We start from the raw sequence: 15,254 nt of genomic DNA on the forward strand, positions 1-15,254 counted from the left end.
AAAGTACTTTTTTTATATATAAAATAAAACTCCTTTTTTATTAGCACTTTATAAAATTTAATGTTTCTTCAAGTATCATTTACATGATTTGCTTTAAGTTGCATTCTAATTTGTAAAAAAATTCTACCAGAAGAGGTTTCAAAACATGAAATATTCAGTAATCTGTCATAGTTTCTTTTCATTCCTCAGGCTCATCTGTTATTTTGCATTTGATTGTGATGCCGACACTAATTATCACCAACAGATAATATATGGATGTGATTTATTTCTTGTTCCAAAATACTTTTAGTGTTATCTAGTAAGTTCTTACCAGGTGTTTTATATCACAGAGATAACAGGTCTGTGTAGTGTTACTCTCCAGCTTCATTATTTTTCATGAGTAGCACATAATCTTTGTGTAATTGAATTACTAAAATCTTGATTTGGGTAATTCTGAAAACAAATTATTTTCTTGAATGTATGTATTTTTATTCGTGGGATATTGATACAACTGTTCTTTAATGTGCTGAGGACTTACATTATTTTCATGTTCTCAATAATAGTTTATTGTTTTGAAATTAAGTATAATCCTGTAACTTTGGAAATTTAATTACTTCAGTTATATCTTGTAAATAATGAAGAACTTTTTTAACCTGTAAAAGAATACTTGTCTGCTTTTCAGAGTGAAGACACTTGATTTTAAGTTGTTTCTATAACCTATACAGCTGAGGAAGGCAGGTTTGTTTCTTTGTGCTCCAGTGCTCTTGTCATAGTATTTGAAGAAGTTCACAAAACATGCTGACTTAATCATGTACTGTAACATTTATAACCTCTTTGGTTTATTGTGACATTATCAAAGAATTCCAGTAAGATAAGTTTTACTGTTGGAAATGGATGTAGGAAAAGGAGGAAGAAAGGAGTTAATCTTTGAAGAAGTTGGGGTTTTCTAGCATTCTTGCACTTGGCCTCTTAATTAATTTTAGAAGTCTCCTAGGGTTTTATCTAGACTCCTGTTGCTCATCTTGGTACATGCCTACTATATCTTTAAGTATCTTTTAAAAGTTTACTGTAGGGATTTGGGTCTAACAGGGATATAGTCTAATAAATAGTGTGTTTTCTGTCTATTTGTAATTGCTTTCTGGTCAAATTTCAAACCCACTCAAATTTATGGGATGTTTCCTTCCTTTCTTCCAGTAGCAATTCTGTATTTTAACTGCTTGAAAATCTGTTTCATTCACCTTGGAGAAGTTCTTTATTTGTATTACATTGTCCAATTAAATTTTGTCTGGTTTCTAATTTGGGTTTAAGTTAAAAATTTGGTTGCTCTCAACACTGGACTTGTGGTGTATCTGTTACTCAGTCTGCACTTGGCTTGGAAATTAATAGCTGGATTTCAGATCACAGCTCTGATTAGTTTTGGCTTTGTTTCTACAGAAGATGTTTTTCCTTTGGTATTTGATTTGAGAACTTTCTGAAAGTTTGTCTTTAGTTTCCTTGTGTTGGTATTACTTTCTTTTGTACTGTAGGTATTTCCTTCACATTTTCCATTTCAGGTATTTTAATCAGTACCTACTCACGAGTGTTATGTAGTATTTGTCCGTTAATTTTTAACACAACCATCTACTATAAAATAAAATGGAATAAATAAAATTAAATATTATAAAATTATTTTACTTGACAGATCTGTGAAGCTCTTGAACCTCCCGACCAGTCTTCGACCTCACAAAATGAAGAGTCTGCTTGGTCAGAGTGTGTCAACCAAAAGCCCCTTCATATATTCTCCAATTATTGCGCACAGTCGCGGGGAAGAACGAAATAAAAAAATAGGTAAGAATATTTTCTGTTGTTTTGTTAAATTAGAAAATCCTTCTTGGTCAAGGAAAGTGAACCTGAGCATTACTTTCTTGTATATGAAATAATCAGAGAAATCGGGGAAAACTTAGCTCTTACACACTTTGGCACATTCAGTTTGGCAGCAGCCAGTGGTCATCTGTGGTGCCCTCAGGTAGGTGCGCTATTGGGGCTTCCCCTTTTCTGATAATGGTATCATCATGAACAGGAATAAATTAGGATGAACGAGCTGCAATTTCTTGGACAAAAGATGCAAATCCATAGGAAGCTGGCATGTGGTAGTTCATCACCCATAGAATCCCAATGTTACACTACTGAGATTTTAAAATTGGTTTTCAGTTCATCACTTTCAGGAGAAGAAAAATAATCTAGTTTATATCCTATTATGATTTAACTTAAACTCACAATGATTACCTGTCTGATTAGTCAGTTTTTCTTAAAGACAGTTCAGCAAAAATCAAAAAAGCCTTATGACCAATGTTTGGAATAATAATTTTCTGCTAAGGATTACTTCATTTATTATACAGCTCTTCAGTGCAGCGATTGTGTTACTGGAAATAGATTACAAGGCTTGTTTAAAATCTTGGATTAAGTTACAAATATTGGTAATCTTTTTTGTAGCTTTTGTGCATATCACATGCTGATAATTTTTAACATAAGCATTAGTGTCAGCACAAAAAAGACTTGTGTGACTGTGGAATAGAACTGATTGTAAAAACTTGAATACAGAAATTTGCAGAATGTTGTTAATCTTAATTTGGCTCCTTCTGTTATTGTTTTCAGTACTGTAAAATCAATTAAGAAAAAAAAGAAAAAGTAATTTGAAATGTCATTAAGGTTTGTTAGATTTTCTGTATCATGCTTTGAGTTGTAAAATACAAATGTTTAGCAGGTTGTTGTCAGTAGTGACTCCAACTTATTTTTAAAATAGGTAGTTCAGGAATATGTTAGGGCAGAAACTTGTGCGCAGGACAAGTGTGTGCAGTCCTCAGCACCTGAACTTCATTTTCTGTCCCCTGCTCCCTGTCCCTTTCAAGCATGAGTGCATGAGAGAGGTGGGGAATGCTTTACGATTCCCATACTCTCTGTTTCTTGGTAGTGGTAGTGTATTTGTATTGTAGTGTGTTGCATTGCTCTCTGGAACTCCTTCTTTTTTGTCTCTGTTGTGGCAACTGAGCACCATGCAGCTGCTCATTTCCCCCTTCCTCCCCAGCACTGAGAAGGAGAAAATAAGCTTAAGGCTTGGGATTTGAGATAGGACAGGGAGGGCCCACCCATTGTGGTCATGGGCAAGACAGACTTGTTAGGGGAAAAAAAAAAGTACATAAATTTATTACAGGCACTAACAACAACAGCACTTAACAAGACAGAGTAGGAAAGTGAGAAGCATTACCACATTTTGAGAACACCTTCCCCCCACCCCTCCCTCCTTCCCAGGCTCAGCTCTGCTCCCGATATCTCTACCTCCTCCCCCCAGCAGCACAGGGGCAGGGAATGGGGGGTGCAGTCAGTGCTGTCGCTTCTTCCATCTTTGGTGGGTGGAGCTTCTGGGACTTGTTCCCTCTACTCCACTGTGGTCCCCCTCTCACAGGAGACAGTTCTCCACAAACTTTCTCTGACATGAGTCCCTCCCACAGACCGCAGCATTCCCCATGCTGCTCCAGTGTGGGACACCAACTTTCTTGAACTGGAGTGCCCTCCACGTGCTGCAGCCCTTCCTGAGCTGCTCCAGTGTGGGACACCCCCACATGCTGCAATCCTCCCAGCGCTGAATTACAGCAGCGGGGGGCTACTTCTTCCCAGAGGGTCCCGGCTGGCTTTGAGCACAGTCATCTTAATTGCCCATATGGGGCCCCCACAGGCCATAAATCGGTGTCTATTCCACCACAGACTTCCGTGGGTGGCAGGGGTTCCACCCTGCTGTCTCAACACAGGATCCAGGGGGGGGTCTCTGCTCCGGCAAACCTCCCCCGTCCTTTCTTCCTCTGTTACTCCACTGACCTTGGTGTTCATGCAACTGCCACAATTCCTCCTCAGAAGTCCAACTCCTCCTCACCATATCCCTTCTTAAATACATTATCACAGAGGTGCAACTGATTGGCTCAGCCTTGGTGCAGAGGTGGGGCTGACTTGGAGCCGGGGGAGCTTCAAGAAGCTTCTCACAGGGGGCCACTGCTGTAACCCCATCCCTTGCTACCAAAAACCCCACCACTCACTCGAACCCAGGACAGTCTCTCTCCTTTTTTACCCTTCTGACAGTCTTCTTTCACCTACTTTTAAAATTAATTTTCTCCATCAGTGTAGCAACCACTTAGCTTCTTCATCTGGACTGTGCCTGGCCCACAGAGCCAGTACTTGGAGAAAGCTTCATGCTTATTCCACACAGTCTTCTAGGTTAGATGTTAGATTTGACCTGCCTGTGCTGTGGACCCCTGATTATAATTAAGATGATAGCTCTCACCTTGGGAAGAACATGCACATTTTCTAATTTGTTTTACGATGATGTGGTTTTTCAATAAATAGTAGGAACATGAGGAATTAGGGAATATGCAGAGGTATGGATTATTATCTGGCAGTTTGGATGGACATGTCTTAGTGCTACTTTGCTGCAGTACTACTTTGATTTCAAAAGATAAAGTATAAGAAATTTAAAAAAGGATAAGAAATTTTAAAAATTTAAGATGTGTGGGAACATCTTAAGGTGCTTTTGCATTAAAGAAATATTTATTTGGAAAATAGTTTATATTATTTCTCTCAATAATTTGTTGAAAAATATATCACAATTACAATTTCAGCATTTAATCTCTTGGATATACCTTGTCATGTTGTTTTTTTTTTTTTTTTCATTTAAATAAAACCTTATTGCTAACCTTCTCAAATAGTTGTATTCTGCAATAATCTTGTTCCTTGATGGATACAAAAGGAACTTGCATTTTTTTGAAACAGTTCAAGTTAGGATTTGCTGTGTGTACCATAGCAGTTTTATATTATACAGGGCAGTTTCTCTGTTTAGGTTTTTATTTAGCCTAAAGAGATGTCTGAACTGCTTGTGATCCTGTAAAGCATTTGTCTTTTGAAGTACGTACACAGTACTTCACTTTTAAAAGCCTCTAATGTTTCATTTAAAGTTTCACAAACAAAAGAGTATACAAAATAAAATCAGATAATTCCTTTGAAAGAAGCTGAGAAATTTAATAAACTTTGAAACTAATGAGAATACTCTAATGGCATGTATTTAATTAAAAAGAATGACAATAACAAATGAACTGTGTTTTTCTTACATGGAAATATGTAAGCTATATTTTGCTTAAATTATTGTTATAGCAAAGGAAATCAAGTACTGCTGACAAACCAAAGGGAAACAAAACCCTTTAGAAAGTCTCGAGGAAATGTTTTCAGCTTTCAGCTTGATAAGACTTTTTGACTGGAAACAATAAATGGAATAATTATATTCTGGTTAAATTGCTTTAATTGTATGGTAGTTATAAGAATCAAACCTACTGATTTTTGACATAAAGTATTTTTTTATTTTAAAGTGGTGATAGTTCAAAGCAGCAAGAATGTATAATATAGTTCCATTAGTAAATCTAGCAACTAATGTCATACCTATACTAGATGATATAAATACGGCTCTTTAGCTAGGACCATATAACCTGATTTTACCTTTCCTTTTAAAATCATTTCCCCCAGAGAAGCAATCCTGTAGCCTTGCTCTGGTGTCTTTTACATGGAGTAGCTAGACCTTCTGGAAAGGAAAGCAGAGGCACCTAGTGAAATCTCTAGAAGTGGGAGTGTCTTTTTGGTGGTGGTAGGACTAGTCACATTTTCATGCAGGAACGACAAGACTATGTATCTATTTATCTTCCCCCACCCTGCCCTGCAAATAAATAATAGAATCACAGAACAGCCCAGATTGGAAGGGACCTTGAAAGATCTTATGGTCCAACATTTCATGGGGAAGACAGCCTAGATAATATCATCTAGCATACTGTCCAATTGCATCTTGAAAAGCTCCAATGATGTGGACTCTACCATGTCCCTGGGGAGGTTGTTCCAATGAATGATTTTTCTTGCTGTAATAACTTTCTTTCTTATCATGAGATGAAACCTTTCCTGGTGCAACTTGTACCCATTGCCTCCTGCCTTCTCCATGTGGCCCCTTGTGAAAATAGAGCCTATGTGCACTTTGTAGCTGCCCTTTAAGTACTGGAATACTGTGATGACATCCCCCCCGAGCATTCTCTTATCCAGGGAGAAAAAGACCCAGCTTCTTAAGCCTTACCTTCCTCATCAGGCAGGTTCTCCAGCCTTTCATTGTCTTTGTGGCACTCCTTTGGATCCTTTACAGTCTGTGCCTTCCTTGAGCTGTGGGCACCAGAACTGGACACAGTACTCCCTGTGCGACCAGGAAAGGGCTGAGTGGCGTGGGGTGGTCACATCTCTGTCTCTGCTAGCAACGTCCCTGCGGATGCAGCCCAGGATCCAATCTGCCTGTGTTGCTGCAGCAGCACATGGCTGACTCCTCTTCAGCTTGTCTGCCACAACACCCAGGTCCCGTTGATCAAAGTTACTTCCCAGCCACACAGAAATCCTATCTCGTCCTGATCTCTTTGGTTATGTCATCACAGGTGCAGGACTTTGCACTTTGTCACAGCTTTGGACACTACCACCCCAAGTTCGTTATTATAAAGTAAGATTGGCAAGTCAGCCAATATGCTGGTGAAGATTCTCCTGCCTCTTCTCGGTAGGTGGATCCTATCTCTCCCCAATAGGCTGTATTCGTTGAAGGACTTCCCATGATCACAGAAACCAAAGCCCTAGTGACAACACCAGCCACAAAGCCAGGTATTGATCTGCAAAATGCATTGACTTCTGCCTGCACCCCTACCTCTGACTGGCAAGACAGAGAAGAAAAGGGCCCCTGTACCCTTTACTTGCGCCTCCGAGGCTCTGAAGTCCTGCTTGATCTTGCGCAGGTTTTGCTTTACCATGTCATTGGTGCCCACATGGAAAAGCAGCAGGCAACAGTAGCCTGTACGTTTAACCAGCTGTGGCAGTCACCTCTTTGTGACACCCCAGGTCTTGGCTCCTGGCAAGCAGCAAACCTCCTTTCACAGCAGACCAGGCCAGCAGGTAGGTGCCTCGGTGCATCTCAGCAGTCACACATTCCCAGCACTCGCCGTGTCCTTTGGCAGCTTTTACTGTGTGATGCTGGTGCGGCTTCTCCCTGTGAATTTGCTCATGGGTTTTGTCCGCAGCCAAGGCCTCCTGTCTGTTGCTGACAGGTACATAAAAGGACGAGGATCAAAGTGATACCCCGTTCCTGTGGGGCATAAGAGACCATGGCACCTCCTGCTCCAAGGTGATGTCGGTTTGCCAGTCGAAGCTCTTTGTCCGGTATTCTCTGGAGGTCGGTGCCACGGGGCCCTAGCATTTCTTCTTGCTAAGTCTCAGACAAAACTCTATTTCTTGATCAGCCTCCCTAATACAGCATAACCTGCCAACTTCCTCCTGCAGCTCCTCCACCCGCTGCCTGAGTGACCCACCAGAGCACACCGTGCCCAGGGGGAGCGTGCACCCTCCTCCGCCCAGGAGGCGGGGGTGCAGCCTCCGCAGCCCTGCCCCTGTCCCGCCGCTGCCCTGATAGCGAGCTCCGGCCGGCCGGCTGCCCCCACTCATCCCAGGCTTTCCGGGCAAGGCAGCCGATTCCCGCCTGCTGCCGGGCACAGCCCTTGCCCGGTCTCGACCACCGTGCTTCTGCCAACCTCACAGCACGGCCTAATCGGCCTTCTAATTCCCCGGAGCCCCCGCGCTGCTGCGTCGGCTTGCACAGCACCAGCCAGCTGGGGTGGCCGTCGGGGCAGCGGGCTGCGCCGGAGGACAGGCAGAGCGCGCAGCAGCAGAGAGAGCAGCCCTTCCCGCCCAGCCGCTGGCGCCGCTCCCCTCACCGGAAGGCAGAAATGAATTCACTGTCCAAGACTCAAATTTGGAGTTTTGTAAAGCCAGCATTCTTTCTTACAGCGCCGGACACACATTAGGAGATAGCTCCTCCTAACGTGTGCGTGTAAAGACAAAATCAAGTAACATTTACACTACCTTAATCATACATATTCACTACGGTTTTTATCATATACATAGCTTTTCCAGGAGCCCATTAGAACACCTTAATGTCTCTTGCGCATGTCTGTTGGAGTCTCCAGATGGTCGCTGAGGGTCTTTACATGAAGGCTCGTAGTCTATGTCCTCCAGTTGACCCTTACTTCTGCACAAACTCAGTCCCGTGGTCACGTGGATCTTGTCCTTCAAGGCTGGCCTGGTCTGGTTTTGTTGACAGTCTGCAGCCTCCTTAGCTTTGTGTTTCTTTGCACCCGCTACTGCAAGGCCGAACCGTCTCAAGGAAGATTACTGATGAGTTCCTTATCCTACAGTTATTCTAACTAGTCCTCAAAAGATTAGCGTTTGTGTGGTCCCGTCTGCAGCACAATGGTTAAAACGGCTTAAGAGGATCTTAGTAATTGTATTCCACAAATACCTATCTTCTGATCATTTTAGTTCTCCCCTCACACGCGGCTCCCCGCGCTCTGACCCGGCCGTGGGGCCAGCCGGCCCCGCCAGCTCTCGCCCGCCGCTCTCCTCCGGGCAGACCTGCCGCCTCGCCAGCCGGTCGCTCCCCACCCACAGCCCGAGGGTCTGGCGGGCCCCGAAACTGCCTCGGACACCCCGCCGGCACCTCGCAAGCCTCCCGCTCCTCTCAGCAGGCGGCAGGTGCCGTTGCTCGCGCTACCGGCGTCGGCTTCCTGCGGTTTCAGGGCTGTTGTAAGGAGGTAGCTCAGGGAGGTTTCTACACTGAGGGAGGGAGGGAGGGATCATACCTGTAAAAATGAAGAAAAGAGCCCAGAATCCTTTCTTTTTGGAAGGAAAGACAGATATATAAAGCATCAGGCAAGTCAGTGGTTTGCATTTGTTTAGTCTAATACTTGGATGAAATCAAGAGTTTCCAACCTGTTTGTCTGGTCACTGACTTTTTCAGGGTCACTTTTTACACGGTTGTATTGAAAGCATTTCAAGAGAAGACATTCTGGTCTTGTGGTAGTTCTTGTAATGGAGAAATTAATTGGAAGTCCTGAAGCGCCTACTTTGGTTACCACCAGTTTCTGCATTTATCGAGATAATCACCACGGGGCTTCAGTCCTTAGGTCCCTTTGAAGCTCTGGACAGTGGCTTCTCAGAGGAGTAATTGATCCTTCTGGGGACTGCAGGATGCGTAAGACACTGTGGACACTAATAAGCAGTTAAATAAAAATAAATTTACAGAGTATCTCACACCGTTGCGCTTTCAAATGCTTTGTTTTAATCAACAGGTTTGCTTTTCACGTTTCATAGTAACAGAACCTGTTACTATCCCTGAATGTATGCTTTTATTTTCCACTAGCATTAATTGGAGGTAAACATTGCCATTAAGTGCATCTCCCTTGAGCTCTCTAATATTGCTTGTAAAATGTAATCAGATAGAAAATGATTGTGAATGTACCATTAGAGTACAGATGGTTTCAACTGTGAATTACCGTCTTTATGTTAATAATCCTGTGTTTTTTACCAGGGACTTTCTGATATCCTAGTAAAAAAGTGTTAGTAATGTATGTAAAAGTTACTGAGTAAACTAGTAAAAGTGAATCCGGTTCCAGTTTAGATTAGCTTAAAGTCATGATTGATTCAACAGATACAGTTAAACCACCTTTGGTTATTCGGACTGCGGGTCCTCAGCTTGTATAGAGATTCTTGTCACATTCAGTTTTAAGTCTGAAGGTCAGGTGCGTGTCATTACATGTGGGAAATTTGGAAGGTAGATAGGATCTTGTGGGCTGGAAAGATTATGAAGTGCTGATGTAAAATAATCTTTCTGCATTGAACAGTTCCTCAGAACTTGCGCCTCTGCTGCTGACCTCACTTCCATAAATTTCTTGCCTCCTTAAATTAAAAAAAAAATAATTTAAACTTGGCAGGGCAATAGTGTCTTTAAAGCTGAGCCTCTGTCTCTTGTAGTGAGATATAAACTGGAAGTACATCTTGCTACCTGACCTGATCTTTTATTGTATTTCCTTAATATTTTCCAAGTTACTGAAATATTTTCCAAGTTACTGTGTTATTGCTGAAGTCCCCATTTTGTGAACCTCAAAAAAATCCTAGTGTCATCTTCCCCTCCCACAGCATCTCCCAAGGTACTTACTGATTTTCAAAAAAAGTAGTAGTATGAAACTGAAGTGAGCTGTTGTTTCCTTCTTAATTTAGAATCATCTTCAATTTACTCTGTATCATCAGCTGTGTCTATATGAAGACTTGTTTCCATTATTTTTAATTTCCTTCTTCCTGTTTTGTTCTTTCCTTATCTGGTTGCTTTTTGTCCGAGTCTTAAATAGCCAAGGGGATGTGTGTTCTGTACCTAACTCCAAATATCTAAGTCTTTAAGTGTGTAATATTAAGGATGTGCTTAAGTACTGTTTTGAATTAATGCTCAAGTTGATTTTGCCAGGGTAATGTTGAGTATTTGGAGCAAAATTACTGTATTTATGAATGCTTCCAGTCCTTTTAACCCATTGCTTTTACTGAGATTTATAGCTTATGTCCCACAAGGCACTTGAATAGGAATCTATGAAGATTATACAGAGATATTAAATTAAAACATAAAGATAATATAGCTGAGATCTCAGCTGCTACAACTTTTTTATAACATGATGATTAGGTAATTCCTGCATTAATTCTATAATCATTTCATGTAGACTTCCAGTGGGTCCAGGGAGATGTATGTGAAGTTCAGTTGATGGTGTACAACCCTATGCCTTTTGAGCTCCGAGTAGAAAACATGGTATGTATCTTTCTAAATATCCCCTCTATATTAGTTTTCTGAAAAAAATCTCGTTTGGACTTTCAAATATGGTTTTCTATAAATCAAATTGTTTCAAACATCATTTAAACTGGTATAACCTCAGTTTAACAGTGTAGTACTGTCAATTTTCTCATATTTGTGGTTGATGAAGTATTGAAATGAAAATCTCTGCCACTTAGAGTGTTTAAATGCTGTAATGTTACTGACCCGTAAATCAATTCTGTACCTTTCTGCATTGACTAGAACTCTTGCTACATAATTTACATATACTGGTTTTCAAGTAATAATTATATTCTGAAACCTAATAATTAGTGTATACTTGCTACTGCAATTTATAAATCTGCATTCATCTTAGCTTTTCAAATTCACATTTTGACCACGCTTTTAAAAATCTGAGGAATTAAAATAGTTCAGAGAAGCTTTGTTTTTTAATGGAAGCTTCAGCTCATGCATCTGCTGTTCCCAATGACACATGTTATTTGAAAACACCGTAAGGTAAAATGATCAGAAGGGATGAAAAAAGGCTAAAATACCAGAGAAGCAGCTAAGGTTATTCGGATCAAGACCAAGACCACTACTACTTCAGTCAGCTGCTTGCAGTGTATCCTGAAACAAAGTAAATTGGTTTTTATCTCCCCCTCTTTATGCCAACTAACAGGATTTTTTTTTTTGATTGTTACCCATTTAAAGGTTAAAAGTCCTCTAACTACCAAACCAACTTAATCTCCACTTTGTCCTAAGCAGTGTTTTTCTTTCAGTTAAATATTTTTTACTTTTAATAATGCTTTAAAAAATTAATCCCTTCTCTTGGAGTCCACTGTTCTGTTGGGCTAAGTGAATCAGCGTATAATTTTTTTTTTTTTTTTTTAATTAGTAAGTCTACTGCAGTGGCTAGTCAAACAATTTGATCTAAATTACTGATTATACGTCACATAAGAGAAAGGGTTTTTCTATGAACATACCCAAAGATTGTGTGTATAGCATAGTGAAATTCTTGGAAGCTACCCCTGTTTTTTTCAGCAGCATTTTCTCTAACCCTCAAGAAGTATTCCAAATTGTTAGGAATGAGTAGATAAAGTAATTGTAAAGCTGTACATCAGAGAAGACTCTCTATAAGAATTAATTTATTTAAGAACATTTTGATTTATAGTCTAATTTATATTGTGTAAGTAATGATGTGATTGCATATTTAAAAAACTGGGTTTGGATAATTTCTTAATTTCTTAATGAGGAAATTTCTTATGAGTGCTTACATACACTTAAGAACTCAAAATAGTTGTTTGCATAGATGTGCACTCCATCCGTTCCCTAAGCAAATTAATTGTAGTAGCATGAATTCTTCTTTTTACTTTTAGAGTGATAAAGTTCTGTCTTTTGAATTAATACTGAATTTCAGTTTCATTGGTAAACAGAAGAGGAAGCAGGCATGCAAACTAGCTACAAATAATTGAAGTGATTAATGTAATTCTTTAGTCAGTGCTCCATAAATAGAGTGCTTTGAGAAATTCTGCTGTGCACTAATGTCATCTTATTGGTAGAAATTAGTTGATTTTGCTTGATTTGTCTGTTGTATCAAGACTGTAGCCAGCAAGTTGAGGAAAGTAATTATTCCCCTCGATTTGGTGTTTGAGAGACAATGTCTTTAGAACTAAGGCCAGTTCTGAGCTCCCTGTACAATAGAAATATTGACATACTGGTATCAGTCCAGCAGTATTACCAAGATGATTGGCAGGGTGGAGCATACCACAGATGAGGACAGGTTCAAAGAGTGGCATCTGTTCAGTTTGTAGAAGAGAAGAATACTGAGGTAATTCCCTTTGCTTTTCTCTGGAAAGTACCATGAAAGTGGAGCCAGACTCTTCCCAGGGGTGCCCAGTGTAAGGGTGAGAGTCAGTGAACACACTGCAGCAATGGAAAACTTTCCTAGTGAAAAATTCCCTTTTTCTAGTCATGCGGGTGATCGTACACTGGAACTGGTTGCCCAGAGAGAACGTAGCATCTTCATCTTTAGAAATCTTCAAAACTTGAGTGTATAAGACAGTGAAAAATCTAAACTACTGTCAAAGTTGGCCCTGTTTTGAGCAGGGTGCTGGGCAAGAGGACCTCTATCATTTTCTCCCTGCCTAAATTGTTCTGATTTTCCAGTTTCCTTTGTGAGCTTTCTAGAATGTGAGAACAGTCACTGCTTTCTCACAAGAATAAACTATTTTGATTTTATTTTAATAATTCAAAACATTGTTTAATATTTCAAAATGTTTTCTCATTAACATGTACTCATACCTGCAGTTTCCATGCCCTTTTGTTGTCTGATTTCTTATCATGTATCACAGTCTTTCAGATTTAGTCTCATAGAATCATTTTCATAGCAACCATATCCTTTGCTGTCATTTAGTGGCAGTTTCAGCTTGTTTGTCCCACAACTTTTTTCCTTCTGTCGACTTGGTACCTTACCTTTGGAGTATAACCACACATTAAAGCTTTTTTCCAGAGACTTCTTGGAGTTCTTCATTGCTTCATTTCCTTTGTTTTTTACCCTTTCTGTGGTTCACCATTCATCAACGTGTAACTGTCCCGAAATCTGTAGTCTTACTCCTTTTTTCTAATTTTCCTCTTTCCCTCATCTTACAATTTATGATTTGGTTGTTCTCTTAGCCTACTCATTTCATGTTAAATGAACGCTGGAAGCATCAATGCAAACTTTTATTATGGTACTTTTCCTAATGTGTCTTCCTGTTTTTTATGGCTGATATTTGTGACAGTATACAACTTAGTATTGAGCACAAGTTGTTAAGGAGAAGGATTCCCCATTGAAAGGCTTCTCTAGGTTTTTTTCATTATTTGATGTATTAATGCTAAGTACATTTAGTTTAATTGAGGTATGCTTAAATAAAAGAAATCAAATTTTTAGACTCGATATGGGACTATGGACACAAGACTTTGATCAGTGTTGCTCAGATGATAAGCCCTGTACTGTCTGAAAAGTTGATTTTTTTGTTGTTTTATTTTATTGTTCTCAAAGCTCTTTGCCCATCTTTGTTGTTATTCCCTGTCATGCATATTCATGATTTGGGACTCTATTTAAATAGATACCTATTCTTCATGCGTGTCCCATTTCTGTATTACCCCTCTGTCTGTTTTGTGTTTTTGTCTGTGTAGTTAGAAAGCTGATCCATTGAAAGGTGCAATAGAGTTTGTAAAATGATGAATGAAAACATTTAATCATGGAATATAGAAGTGATTAGGTCCAAAACCCGTGCATTTTAGTCAATAAAGCGAAGTAGGAGAGGTCATAAGGGTGATCAAAGGAAGTGCTTCAATAAAACTTAACGGGTACCTTAAATTAACAGATTGAGAGACAAAAATGAGCCTGACTAGCTTTGACTGCAGTGGATTAGACAGAATATTTTTGCTATCTTGGTGGTGGAGCCCAAGTTAACAGGATAAGTTCAGCTGTAAATAAGTGTACATACACACTTTTTCTCCCAGGAATATTGATTTCTGTATAGACTTGTTCAGGTATGTGAATGATAGCCTCTATCCGTTTTGCAGTTACTAAGACTTTTTTTCTATCCAGGAAAAAAATGACCTTCAGATTTCAGGCCTTCAAAAAAAAATCCCAGAAATTCTAGGAAATCTCTGGTATTTTGTATCTTGGGACAAATGTTTAAAGCAGTAAATCATGGTACAGTCTAGTGAGATCTATTAAAATAAAATGCATGTGAACAGGCGCTGCAAAGTGTGTTAAGTCCCTTAAGATTTTAACTATGTTTTCCTCTTTGTTTCTCAAGTTTCATATTAAAGGAAAAAAAAAAAAAAAAAGTTGAGAACTTTTGAGGCAGTGTTATTTATTGAGTGAGAGAATTTTTTCTGTAGTTATTGCAGAAAATATAGCCATGGTTCTAAGAAGGCTGCATTATATACAGAACAGTGTAAACCTTATTTAATAAATTAATATCAAGTAACTAAAAAATACTACCCCCAAACAAAGGGATAATTTAATTTATAGTGTTAAGTTGTTATTCAAGAAGAAAGTCTTTGTTCTGTAATTCTCCTTCTGTTCGGAGTGTGTATTTATTTGAAGACAATTTAAGTGTTGTATTTTGATTAATGATGCTGTAAGAATGGCTGTTACTTTTTCTTTTTTTTGTAATCTTCAAAGCTATATTATTAGACAAGAGCTCTATGTTGATGTTTAAAAATACCATCTAAAATGTTGATAAATCTTTATGTATAATCAGTCCCATAATTTAGCTTACGCTTGTTTAAATTGTTTCCATGGACTGTTCTTTAGGGAGTTCACATCTTTGTACTGTTTCTGCCATCTTGAGAGAATTTTTACTTACTGATAAACTACATGTAATTGAAGCTATATTGGGCAAGAATGTACACAAAAAAGCTGGGGGGAGGGATAAAAATGGTCATGTTTGATGTTTTCAACGTATGCCTAAAAAAAACTTATTTAAAGTGAAGCTTCCCTACTATTTCTAATATTTGACAGTTTTTGTGTGAAGTATTTGACAGCATTGTATAAAATATGTTC

The 15,254-nt window shown here is 39.3% G+C and overlaps 1 protein-coding gene across 4 annotated transcripts in view; it reads left to right on the plus strand.

The window, feature by feature from the left end:
- TRAPPC9 (trafficking protein particle complex subunit 9) overlaps positions 1-15,254 on the plus strand; it is a 518,594-nt gene that overhangs the window by 56,451 nt on the left and 446,889 nt on the right. For all 4 annotated transcript variants that reach the window (XM_042785807.1, XM_042785806.1, XM_042785809.1 and 1 more), the window contains 2 exons: positions 1,661-1,806; positions 10,608-10,693. In XM_042785807.1, coding sequence (XP_042641741.1) covers positions 1,661-1,806; positions 10,608-10,693 — 232 coding nt within the window. The remainder of the gene's footprint in view (positions 1-1,660; positions 1,807-10,607; positions 10,694-15,254) is intronic.

The sequence above is a fragment of the Tyto alba genome, unplaced genomic scaffold, assembly GCF_018691265.1.
Source record: "Tyto alba isolate M040663 unplaced genomic scaffold, T.alba_DEE_v4.0 Super-Scaffold_9, whole genome shotgun sequence".
Classification (NCBI taxonomy): domain Eukaryota; kingdom Metazoa; phylum Chordata; class Aves; order Strigiformes; family Tytonidae; genus Tyto; species Tyto alba.